General features: G+C 41.5%; 1 protein-coding gene across 4 annotated transcripts in view; it reads right to left on the bottom strand.

Annotated features, from left to right (window-relative positions):
* The window catches only part of GREB1L (GREB1 like retinoic acid receptor coactivator), a 316,336-nt gene that overhangs the window by 36,261 nt on the left and 267,342 nt on the right, over positions 1-12,733 (bottom strand). For all 4 annotated transcript variants that reach the window (XM_003924788.4, XM_074383696.1, XM_074383697.1 and 1 more), the window contains one exon: positions 11,195-11,534. In XM_003924788.4, coding sequence (XP_003924837.1) covers positions 11,195-11,534 — 340 coding nt within the window. The remainder of the gene's footprint in view (positions 1-11,194; positions 11,535-12,733) is intronic.

The raw sequence follows: 12,733 nt of genomic DNA on the forward strand, positions 1-12,733 counted from the left end.
GGGTAACAAGAGCGAAACTCCGTCTCAAAAAAAAAAAAAAAAAAAAAAAAAGTAGAGGAACAAGAACAAACAAATTCAAAACCTAGCAGAAGACAAGAAATAACTATGATCAGAGCAGAACTGAAGGAGCTAGAGACACAAAAAACCCTTTAAAAAAAATCAATAAGGGGTGGGTGCAGTGGCTCAAGCTTGTAATCCCAGCACTTTGGGAGGCCGAGGCGGGTGGATCACAAGGTCGAGAGATCGAGACCATCCTGGTCAACATGGTGAAACCCCGTCTCTACTAAAAATACAAAAAATTAGCTGGGCATGGTGGTGCATGCCTGTAATCCCAGCTACTCAGGAGGCTGAGGCAGGAGAATTGCCTGAACCCAGGAGGCGGAGGTTGCGGTGAGCCGAGATCGCGCCATTGCACTCCAGCCTGGGTAACAAGAGTGAAACTCCGTCTCAAAAAAAAAAAAAAAAAAAAAAAAAATCAATGAATCCATGACCTGGTTTTTTTGAAAAGATCAACAAAATAGATGGATTGCTAGCCAGACTAATAAAGAAGAAAAGAATCAAATGGACGTAATACAAAATGATAAAGGGGATATCACCACCTATCCCACAGAAATACAAACTACCATCAGAGAATATTATAAACACTTCTATGCAAATGAACCAGAAAATCTAGAAGAAATGGATAAATACCTGGACACTTACACCCTCCCAAGACTAAATCAGGAAGAAGTTGAATCCCTGAATAAACCAATAACAAGTTCTGAAATTGAAGCAGTAATTAATAGCCTATTAACCAAAAAAAAAGTCCAGGACCAGATGGTTTCACAGCCAAATTCTACCAGAGGTACAAAACGGAGCTGGTATCATTCCTTCTGAAACTATTCCAGCCGGGCGCGGTGGCTCACGCCTGTAATCCCAGCACTTTGGGAGGCCGAGGCGGGTGGATCACGAGGTCAAGAGATCGAGACCATCCTCGTCAACATGGTGAAACCCCGTCTCTACTAAAAATACAAAAAATTAGCTGGGCGTGGTGGTGCGCGCCTGTAATCCCAGCTACTCAGGAGGCTGGGGCAGGAGAATTGCCTGAACCCAGGAGGTGGAGGTTGCGGTGAGCCGAGATGGCGCCATTGCACTCCAGCCTGGGTAACGAGAACGAATCTCCATCTCAAAAAAAAAAAAAAAAAAAAAAAAAAAAAAAAAAAAAAAAAAAGAAACTATTCCAAACAACACAAAAAGAGGGAATCCTTCCTAACTCATTTTATGAGGCCAACATCATCCTGATACCAAAACAAGGCAGGCACAACTAAAAATGAAAATTTCAGGTCAATATCCCTGATAAACATTGATGCAAAAATCCTCAATAAAATATTGGCAAAGCAAATCCAACAGCACATCAAAAAGCTTATCCATCACAATCAAGTTGGCTTCATCCCTGGGATGCAAGGCTGGTTCAACACATGCAAATCAATAAATGTAATCCATCACATAAACAGAACTAAAGAGAAAAACCACATGTTTATGTCAATATATACAGAGAAGGCCTTCAGCAAAATTCAACAGCCCTTTATGCTAAAAACTCTGAATATACTAGGTACTGATGAAACGTATCTCAAAAAAATAAGAGCTATTTATGACAAACCCACAGCCAGTATCATACTGAGTGGGCAAAAACTGGAAGCATTCCCTTTGAAAACCGGCACAAGACAAGGATGCCCTCTCTCACCACTCCTATTCAACATAGTATTGGAAGTTCTGGCCAGGGTAATCAGGCAAGAAAAAGAAATAAAGTTTATTCAACTAGGAAAAGAGGAAGTCAAACTGTCTCTATTTGCAGACAACGTGATTGTATATTTAGAAGACCCCACTGTCTCAGCCCTTAAATCTCCTGAAGCTGATAAGCAACTTCAGCAAAGTCTCAGGATATAAAATCAGCATGCAAAAATCACAAGCATTCCTATACACCAATAACAGATAAACAGAGAGCCAAATCATGAGTGAACTCCCAATCACAATTGCTACAAAGAGAATAAAATACCTAGGAATACAACTAATGAGTGATGTGAAGGACCTCTTCAAGGAGAACTACAAACCACTGCTCAAGGAAATAAGAGAAAACACAAACAAATGGAAAAACATTCAATGCTCATGGTTAGAAAGAATCAATATCATGAAAATGGCCATCCTGGCCAAAGTAATTTATAGATTCAATGCTATCCCCATCAAACTACCATTCACTTTCTTCACAGAATTAGAAAAAAACCACCTTAAATTTCATATGGAACCAAAAAAGAGCCTGCATAGCCAAGACAATCTTAAGGAACACACACATACACACACACACACACACACACACACACACACACACACACACAGAGCTGGAGGCATCACAGTACCTGACTTCAAACAATACTACAAGGCTACAGTAATCAAAACAGCACAGTACTGGTACCAAAACAGAGATATAGACCAATGGAATAGAACTGAGGCCTCAGAAATAATACCGACACATCTACAACCATCTGATCTTTGACAAACCCGACAAAAACAAGCAATGGGGACACGATTAACTATTTAATAAATGATGATGGGAAAACTGGCTACCCATATGCAGAAATCTGAAACTGGATCCCTTCCTTACACCTTGGACAAAAATTAACTCAAGATGGATTAAAGATTTAAATGTAAGACCTAAAATCATAAAAACCCTAGAAGAAAACCTTGGTGAGACCATTCAGGACATAGTCATTGGCAAGGACTTCATGACTAAAACACCAAAGACGATGGCAACAAAAACCAAAGTAGACAAACGGGATCTAATCAAACTCCACAGCTTCTGCACAGCAAAAGAAACTATCAGAGTGAACAGGCAACCTATAGAATGGGAGAAAATTTTTGCAATCTACCTATCTGACAAAGGGCTAATATCCACATTACAAAGAACTTAAACAAATTTACAAGAAAAGAGCAAACAACCCTATCAAAAAGTGGGCAAAAGATATGAACAGACACTTCTCAAAAGGAGACATTTATGCAGCCAACAAACATATGAAAAAAGCTCATTATCACTGGTCATTAGAGAAATGCAAATCAAAACCACAATGAGATACTATGTCATGCCAGTTAGAATGGCAATCATTAAAAAGTCGGGAGACAAAAGATGCTGGAGAGCATGTGGAGAAATAGGATCGCTTTTACACTATTGATGGAAGTGTAAACTAGTTCGACCACTGTGGAAGACAGTGTGGCAATTCCTCAAGGATCGAGAGCCAGAAATACCATTTGACCCAGCAATCCCATTACTGGGTATATATCCAAAGGATTATAAATCATTCTATTATAAAGACACATGCACATGTATGTTTATCGTGGTACTGTTCACAACAGCAAAGACTTGTGACCAACCCAAATTTCCATCAATGATAGACTGGATAAAGAAAATGTGGCACATATATACCATGGAATACTATGCAACCATAAAAAAGGATGAATTCATGTCCTTTGCAGGGACATGGGTGAAGCTGGAAACCATCATTCTCAGCAAACTGACACAAGAATAAAAAACCAAACACCGCATGTTCTCACTCATTAAGTGGGAGCTGAACAAAGAACACATGGACACAGGGAGGGGAACATCACACACTGGGTCCTGTCAGGGGCGAGGGGATAGGTGAGGGGTAGCATTAGAAGAAATACCTAATGTAGATGATGGGGTGATGGATGCAGCAAACCACCATGGCACGTGTATAACTATGTAACAAACCTGCACATTCTGCACATGTACCCTAGAACTTAAAAAAAAAAAAGTAAAATGATCTTAAAGATTTTTCTATTTTAGAACAGAAAGAAAAATGGGCATCTCTTAAGTAGACAGGGTGGTTTCTACTACTTTTCATTAAGTGTGTACCATGTACCTATACTTTTTGTTACCTTTCTAGCAGTTATTATAAGAAATGAACTGACATTTCTGATAATGCTTTAGGAGAAAGGACTAAGAAGCAAAGTGTTAAGAAATACATACAACATTATTTTTAAAAAGACTGTTACTTCCTTTGCTAAGCACAAAATGGGATAAAAAGAAAGTCACAATGGCTGTGCATGGTGGCTCGCGCCGGTAATCCCAGCACTTTGGGAAGCCAAGGCAGGCAGATCACAAGGTCAAGAGTTAGAGACCAGCCTGGCCAATATGGTGAAATCCCATCTCTACTAAAAATACAAAAATTAGCAGGGCATGGTGGCATATGCCTGTAATCCCAGGTACTTGGACATTGAGGCAGAAGAATCACTTAAACCTGGGAGGCAGACGTTGCAGTGAGCCAAGATCGTGCCACTGCACTCCAGCCTGGGTGACAGACGGAGATGCTGTCTCAAAAAAAAGAAAAAAAAAGTCACCAGACAAAAGATAATAGGGTTAGATTAATGATTTGCTGATGCCAAGAAAAGGCTCAATAAAGAAAAGCCAGTCTTGGTTGGGTGTGGTGGCTCATGCCTGTAATCCCAGCACTTTGGGAGGTCAAGGTGGGTGGATCACGAGGTCAAGAGATCAAGACCTTTCTGGCCAACATGGTGAAATCCTGTCCCTACTAAAAATACAAAAATTAGCTGGGTATGGTGGTGTGCAACTGTAATCCTAGCTACTTGGGAGGCTGAGGCAGGAGAATGGCTTGAACCTGGGAGGCGGAGGTTGCAGTGAGCTGAGATTGTGCCACTGCACTCCAGCCTGGGGACAGAGTGAAACTCCGTCTCAAAAAAAAAAAAGAAAGAAAAGCCAGTCTTTAGAAACAAACATTCCCACAATCACTTCAAATAAAAATTTCTATAATTTGTAAAACTGAAAGAAGCTTAACCGTTCTTAGGTTTTTACTTGTTGTCCAATCTTTTATTATATATGTGCATACTAAGGGGAAATAGGGAATCTATGTAACTGTTTACAAGTTTCACAGACTTTCCATGTTGTAGAAAAATCAATGTATCAGAAAGATTTTTTTTCATGCTAGAAGAAAAATTCTCTAGATGGCTGATCACTAGCAGCTCAGGATTGTAACTCCCAGTGAAAGCGCAAAGAATGAGAGGACACCACACCTTCACATGAATTCTTGTTGCTCACGTACCAGGAGATTTCCAGCGGAGAAGCCCCACGGGTCGCCAGCGCGACTCTTGTGACCGGCGAGGCGGTTTTGCCGGCGCCTTAGAGCGACGGTTCTTGGTGCAGAGTCAGAAAAGCACCATCAATCTTAATGCTGCTGATTTAGTTGGTGCAGTGGGTTGCTCAGATTTCGGCGCTGAGAATCAGTAAGTTGGACGTCCACTCAGAAACCCAATTACAAAGACGATAAATACAAAGACCACAGATGGATAAATTTATAACGAAGGGAAGAAAACAGCCAAAAAAGGCTGAGAATGCCCAAGATCAGAACGCCTCTCCCTCAGCGGGGGATCACAGTTCCTCATCAGCAATGGAACGAGGCTTGATGGAGAACGAGTGTGTTCCAATTACAGAAGCAGGCTTCAAAATGTGGATAATGAGAAACTTCTGTGAATTAAAAGAACTTGTTTTAACCCAATCTAAAGTAACTAAGAACTTTGAAAAAAGATTTGACGAAATGTTAACAAGAATACACAATTTAGAGAGGAATATAAGTGAATTGATGGAGCTGAAAAACACAATAGGAAAACTTTGTGAAGTATGCACAAGTTTTAACAGCCGAATTGATCAAGCAGAAGAAAGGATATCAGAGGTCGAAGACCAACTCAATGAAATAAAACAAGAAGACAAGATTAGAGAAAAAAGGATAAAAAGGAACGAGCAAAGTCTCCAAGAAATATGGGACTATGTGAAAAGACCTAATCTACGCTTGATAGGTGTACCTGAATGTGACGAAGAGAATGAATCCAAGCTGGAAAATACGCTTCAGGACATTATTCAGGAAAATTTTCCCAACCTAGTAAGGCAGGATAATATTCAACTCCAGGTAATACAGAGATATTCCTCAAGAAGAGCAACTCCAAGGCACATAATCGTCAGATTTACCAGGGTTGAAATGAAGGAGAAAATACTAAGGGCAGCCAGAGAGAAAGGTCAGGTTACCCACAAAGGGAAGCCTATCAGACTTACAGCAGATCTCTCAGCAGAAACCCTACAAGCCAGAAGAGAGTGGGGGCCAATATTCAACATCCTTAAAGAAAATAACTTTCAACCCAGAATTTCACATCCAGCCAAACTAAGCTTCACAAGTGAAGGAAAAATAAAGTTTTTTGTGAATAAGCAAGCACTCAGAGATTTCATCACCACCAGGCCTGCTTTACAAGAGCTTCTGAAAGAACCACTACACATAGAAAGGAACAAACAGTATCAGCCTTTCTAAAAAAATTATCAAAAAGAGCATCAATATAATGAAGAATTTACATCAACTAATGGACAAAATAGCCAGCTAATATTAAATGGCAGTATTAAACTCACATATATTATTATTAATTCTAAATTTAAATTGACTAAATCTAAATCCCCCAATCCAAAGACAGACAGGCAATTTGAATAAAAAACTAAAACCCATCAGTATGCTGCATCCAGACCCATCTCACATTCAAGGATACACAAAGACTCAAAACAAGGGTGGAGAAAGATTTACCAACCAAACAGAGAGCTAAAATAAATAAATAAAAAGCAGAAGTTACAATTAAGCAACAAAGATCAAAAGAAGCAAAGAAGGACATTATATAATGATAAAAGGATCAATGCAACAACAAGAAGAGCTAAAGATCCTAAATATATACGCACCCAATACAGGAATACGCAGACATACAAGACTTATAAAGAGACTTAGACTCCCACATAATAATAGTGGGAGACTTCAACATTAATATTAGACAGATCAATGAGACAGAAAATTAACAATGATATCCAGGACTTGAACTCAGATCTGGAACAAGTAAATGTAATTAACATTTATAGAACTCTCCACTTTAAATATACAAAATATACACTCTTATCAGTACCACATCATATCAACTTAGAAGTTTAAACAAAATCTTTGTTGGCTCCTTGTTTGTTATTCTCTTCCTCATTTTCTTTTATATCTCCATTATTAAGGACAATTATAGGCATACCCATATTTAGATTGCATTCTAGCCCGGGCAATAAAGCAATACCCCCATCCTCTCTCCCTCTTCCTCTTTCTCTTTCTTCCTCTTCTTTATTCTTTTTCTTATAAAATAAATAAATAAATAAATAAAGGAAGGAAGGAAGGAAGGAAGACACCAGAGCAGCTGCAGGGATTGGAAAGGGTTACACTGAGGAAGAAGTATTATGCCAAAGCAGGGGATTCTAGATCTTAATAATAAGAAGGACTACAGTTTACTGATTCTGGCAGGCACTCTACAAAAAAAAAAAAAAAAAAAAAAAAAAAGAAGAAAAATTCTCTATAAAAATTTAATTTTCCATACTATGTCACGTCAAGGGGAACCATAACATTGCCTGACTTAAAGCAAACCATTCTGGAATAGAAATCACTTTACTGATTGCCTTCACACCGGATGCAAGGTATCCCTGACACCAGGCTTCTCCCTGAATGTGTTTTATCTCCCAGAATCATCTCTATATAGGTCATGGCTTTACCAAGAAGAATGAGGTCAGGTTATATTGATGGAATAACGGATCAAACATTTTACTATATGAGGACTTTTTTTTTTTTTTCCAAAACAGGGTCTCACTTTGTCACCCAGGCTGGAGTGCAGTAGTGCCATCTTTTTTTTTTTTTTTTTTTTTTGAGACGGAGTTTCGCTCTTGTTACCCAGGCTGGAGTGCAATGGCGAGATCTCGGCTCACCGCAACCTCCGCCTCCTGGGTTCAGGCAATTCTCCTGCCTCAGCCTCCTGAGTAGCTGGGATTACAGGCACGTGCCACCATGCCCAGCTAATTTTTTGCACTTTTAGTAGAGACGGGGTTTCACCATGTTGACTAGGATGGTCTCGATCTCTCGACCTCGTGATCCACCCGCCTCGGCCTCCCAAAGTGCTGGGATTACAGGTTTGAGCCACCGCGCCCGGCAGTAGTGCCATCTTGGCTAATGGCAACCTCTGCCTCCGGGGTTCAAGATTCTCCTGCCTCAGCCTTATTAGTAGCTGTGATTATAGGTGCACGCCACCACACCTGGCTAATTCTTGTATTTTTAGTAGAGATGGGGTTTTGCCATGTTGGCCAGGCTGGTCTTGAACTTCTGACCTCAAGCAATCTGGCCACCTCAGTCTCCCAAAGTGCTGGGATTATAGGCGTGAGCCACCACACCTGGCCTATATGAGGATATTTTCAGAAGATTATTAGTCAAATATCACTTCTACTCTTAAGCAACCATAGCTAGCCAAACTTACTATAAAATGCTTTTCCATCACACTGCTACTTTTAATGACTGATAAATGCAGTTCTACTATGCATCAACCATGCCCTCAAGATGATTTTATTGCAGAAGCACTTAACACAAAAGATGGGGTGATCATTGAGTTCAAGGATAATACCAGGCTTAAGACCAAAGACATCTAATGAAAGCTTCACATGCCTTCTGGAGGAACTGACTCAGACTTTATATCCTTCCAAAGGGCTCATCATCAGTATAAGCTAACCACAATACATAACAGGATAATTAGGAGTAAGCACAAAAATAAGGTCAAATAATAGAAGTAGTGTTGGATTCTACCCAAGAGTAGAGATAGAAGGCACAATCTTGCCACCCTGAAAATGGTGAAGGAGGTTGGTAACTTAGAAATAAGTGAATCAGAATCTACTTGACAATTCAGTCTTGCTTAGGATGTAAACATCCCAACAAGATCTCATATTTTTACTCCCGCACAAATACAAGAGTATAAAAAGGATTGTGTGATCCAGTGATTTTGAGAATTTGGGACTTGTTTATTTTTATATATTTTAAAGAGAGAGGGTCTCACTCTGTTGCACAGGCTGGAGTACAGTGGTGGGATCGTAGCTTACTGCAGTGTGGAACTCCTAGGCTCAAGCAATCCTCCTGCCTCACCCTCCCAAGTAGCTGAGACTACAGGCATGAGACATCACAACGGCCAGAATATGGTACTCTCTTATGTGTACTTGGTGCCTGGCAGCTACTCATACCAGTTGAGGACGATGTCACTGCCTTGAGAAGTCATAACTTGAGGCTTTCTTCATTTAGGGCACTGCAATCCTCAACCAGTGGCCCTTTAAAAGCCCTCCAGGTGATTCTGATGAACTAGCATCCAGGTGAAGAACCTCAGGCCTTGACTGTGGTTTTCAAACAGTGGTCCAGATGGGTAAATTATTTAGGACCGACTGATTTATACTGACTTAGTGACTGGCCCATCTGAATACATGACTGAAGACTCTATAAATAGCTACACTTAATCAGTGTCAACAGAAACCAAGAGAAGACCTTGCAGCCTCACATCCATTTAGGTCATCTCTGGCAACAAGTATGTGAGATTCAGCATGGTGCTGCTGACTGTTTGCCTTTCCAAATTCTTCATCATCAGCAATATTCAAATAGTCTAAAGCCCGTAACTCATGTCTCCATGAATTACACTGTAAGAAGCATTTCTGAAGTTTTGTTATTCATCGTGGGAATTCCACTGTAATGTAGTCTGTAATGTAAAATTGTGAACATGTATCTATATATGAAACATAAATGTTACAACTTCTAAAATACAGGAGTTTCTATTTTTGGACAATTTTATTTGTTCCAGTTGCTTATCAAGCTAATACAAGATATTTTGTTTGCATTTTGGATTATTCAATTTAGGTCAGCTAACAGAACACAAGAAAAAGACTGACATTTGCAAAACAATTTTTGAACACTAAATAATCATCTCCAAATTAAAACTCTTAGAGATTATACAGCCCAATTCTCTCATTTTGCAGATGGAAAACTGCAGCACAGGGTGAAAATGCAAATTCCCCCAAGACTACGTGCCTTCTTTTCATCAAATCTGTGCTGAACCAGATTTTCCTTAACCCAATTTAGCTGTATTTAGTGTATAGGGTGCAGATACAAGTTGGTCTAACTAAGACACACAGTACCTAGCTCAGTTCCATACCGACAGTGGATACTTGATTAAATGCTTTCTAATGGCTAGGCCCCACTGGATTATAGGCCCAGAAAAACTGAGCCAGGCATAAGGTAGGGAGTTAGGATTGTTGGTTGAGGATTCTACTCCTCACACCCCAATGCCTGACAGGAGGGGAAGGGGAGAGGCAGTCAGTCACCGGCCGTGCAGAGGGAGCAGTGAGGGTGTCGGCCATGCACTAAATCCTTCTGTAGGGTGCCTGGCGAAGTCTCAATCCAGCCAAAGCCTTGGGGCTGAGGGTCAAAGCAAGTAAAAAGAAACAACAAACTGTTGAGGAATCCACATGCAAGACGGCTAGGAACAGTTCTGAGTGCTGAAGATGAAACGGAATACTTTACCGACTCTAGACATGAGCTCATAGCAGGCTAGATGAACAGAAAAGAACTAGTGAGTTGAGGATACTTAAAGCGTTACCCCCCAGAGGTCTGAGAGGACAACTTACCTTTTCTTCTGAGAAAACAGATGACCGAGTGCTAGATGCATCTTGAACAAGGCCGATAAACATGGGGTCAAATTAGGTCATCTCATTTTTTGCACCTGCAGTTGGAGAGCGTGGAAGACCAACTGCATGCACCTGCTATAAAGGGGCTGGGCAATCTTTACAAACTGGTTCCAATTAAGAAAGTGAATATGGGCCGGGTGCGGTGGCTCAAGCCTGTAATCCCAGCACTTTGGGAGGCTGAGACGGGTGGATCACAAGGTCAAGAGATCGAGACCATCCTGGTCAACATGGTGAAACCCTGTCTCTACTAAAAATACAAAAAATTAGCTGGGCATGGTGGCGCGTGCCTGTAATCCCAGCTACTCAGGAGGCTGAGGCAGAAGAATTGCCTGAACCCAGGAGGCGGAGGTTGCGGTGGGCTGAGATCGCGCCACTGCACTCCAGCCTGGGTAACAAGAGCAAAACTCCGTCTCAAAAAAAAAAAAAAAAGAAAGTGAATATGTCCCTTAGTTTAGCCTTATCACTGTCATGGAGATCAAATTCACACGTGTAAAAATCTATTAAACTCAGGCCTTTGGGCTACCTATGTAGGATTCCTAGAAAAGAGAAACAAACGGTATTTTAAAGGAGAAATGTCTGTCCATTGCTAACCTTTAATCGTGCCACAAAGTGAGTTGCAACGCTGAGTTCAGAGGCCGGGTTCCCAAGGATGATCTCAAACCGATACTGCAGACCCAGTTTGTTGCGCACTTCCTGTAGCCGCTCCTTGGCTAACATCGCCAGCTGTACCGAGGGCACCCTGATAATGAGCATGTGTCCCCTCCCACTTTTGTTTCTGCCTGGGGAGCTGATGAGGTCATCCATAATGCTGAGTGTTTCTGGTGTGCTGTGGTCTCGGAGTGATGCCATGGTGGTGAGAGCCATCAGAGCCTCAGAGTACTGCTGGATGAGAAGATAGCAGCGGACGACCATGCTGTGCAACCTGGGGTACCTTCAACAGAACACAAGGCACTAGCACTCAGGCAGCAGAGCCAGCTGGGAGCAGCAAGGCGTGCGCAGGAAGAATGCAGATTAAGCATAGAGGAGAAGGGGCTACTGATCAGGTGGTGGGGCTTTAGTTCTAGAATGGTCTGGGATCCCACATCACTGGAAGGAAAAGGTTGAGCTTCCAAAGCATGCAAGTCAACCTATTGGGATAAGTACAGCACAGTAAAGGGGTTTAGAGATTGTCTAGTGACTCTCTCTTCTCAAAATGTGATCTATAGACCACCAGCAGCAGGAGCACTAGCAGGACCTTGTTAGAAATCCCGAATCTCCCCACCCCAGACCTACTAATCAGAATCTGAAGCTTAACAAGACTCCCGGGGAATTACATGCACATTAAACTCTGAGATGCACTGGTCTATTCCGTTCATTGCCAGCAGTCATCATGGATAATCCCTGTATCCTCTCGCCTCTTGCTGGTGGCATTGGGTTAGAATGGTAGCACTGTCCACTTACTTCTCTGATATGTAAGATTACAGTAAAGGAAACTGAGGCATTAATGTAATATCTGTTGAGTGTTAGACATAAAAAGGGTAACTATTGCTACTAATCTGAGGTCAGCCTCTCAGATAGCAATCTCTATCTTTCCATAAACTGTTCTTTGGTGCTAAAGAAAACTTGGAGCTGACTGGAGAAACAGCACCCCCTAGTGGTGTAGCCTCATCACCTGAGACGCAAATCTGTGCCTAGTAGCAGCAGCCGATGCTGCCATTCTCCCCGAAGCCTGGACTGCCAGGAAAGAGGATCACTTTGTTCAAATCAGCAGTTTTTACAATTAGAGAGCAGGCAGAAAACAAATCTCTCCTTTTGGTGCTATGCCTCCGCCAGGCCTGATCACAAAATGAGTACAAATGGGCAAAGAATATCTACTTACAAGCATGAAATGTCGCTAGTCAAGAAAGTAGGTCTTGGCTACCCTGAGCACACTGCCCAGCAGTACGTCTGCTGCTGAATAAAATTTTTTAGAAAAGAAAGTAGGCCAGACGCAATGGCTCATGTCTGTAATCCCAGCACTTTGGGAGGCCGAGGTGGGTAGATTACTTGAGGTCAGGAGTTTGAGACCATCCTGGCCAGCATGGTGAAACCCCATCTCTACTAAGAATACAAAATTAGCTGGGTGTGGTGGTGTAGGCCTGTAATCCCAGC

This window comes from Saimiri boliviensis, chromosome 13 (genome assembly GCF_048565385.1).
Source record: "Saimiri boliviensis isolate mSaiBol1 chromosome 13, mSaiBol1.pri, whole genome shotgun sequence".
Taxonomy (NCBI): domain Eukaryota; kingdom Metazoa; phylum Chordata; class Mammalia; order Primates; family Cebidae; genus Saimiri; species Saimiri boliviensis.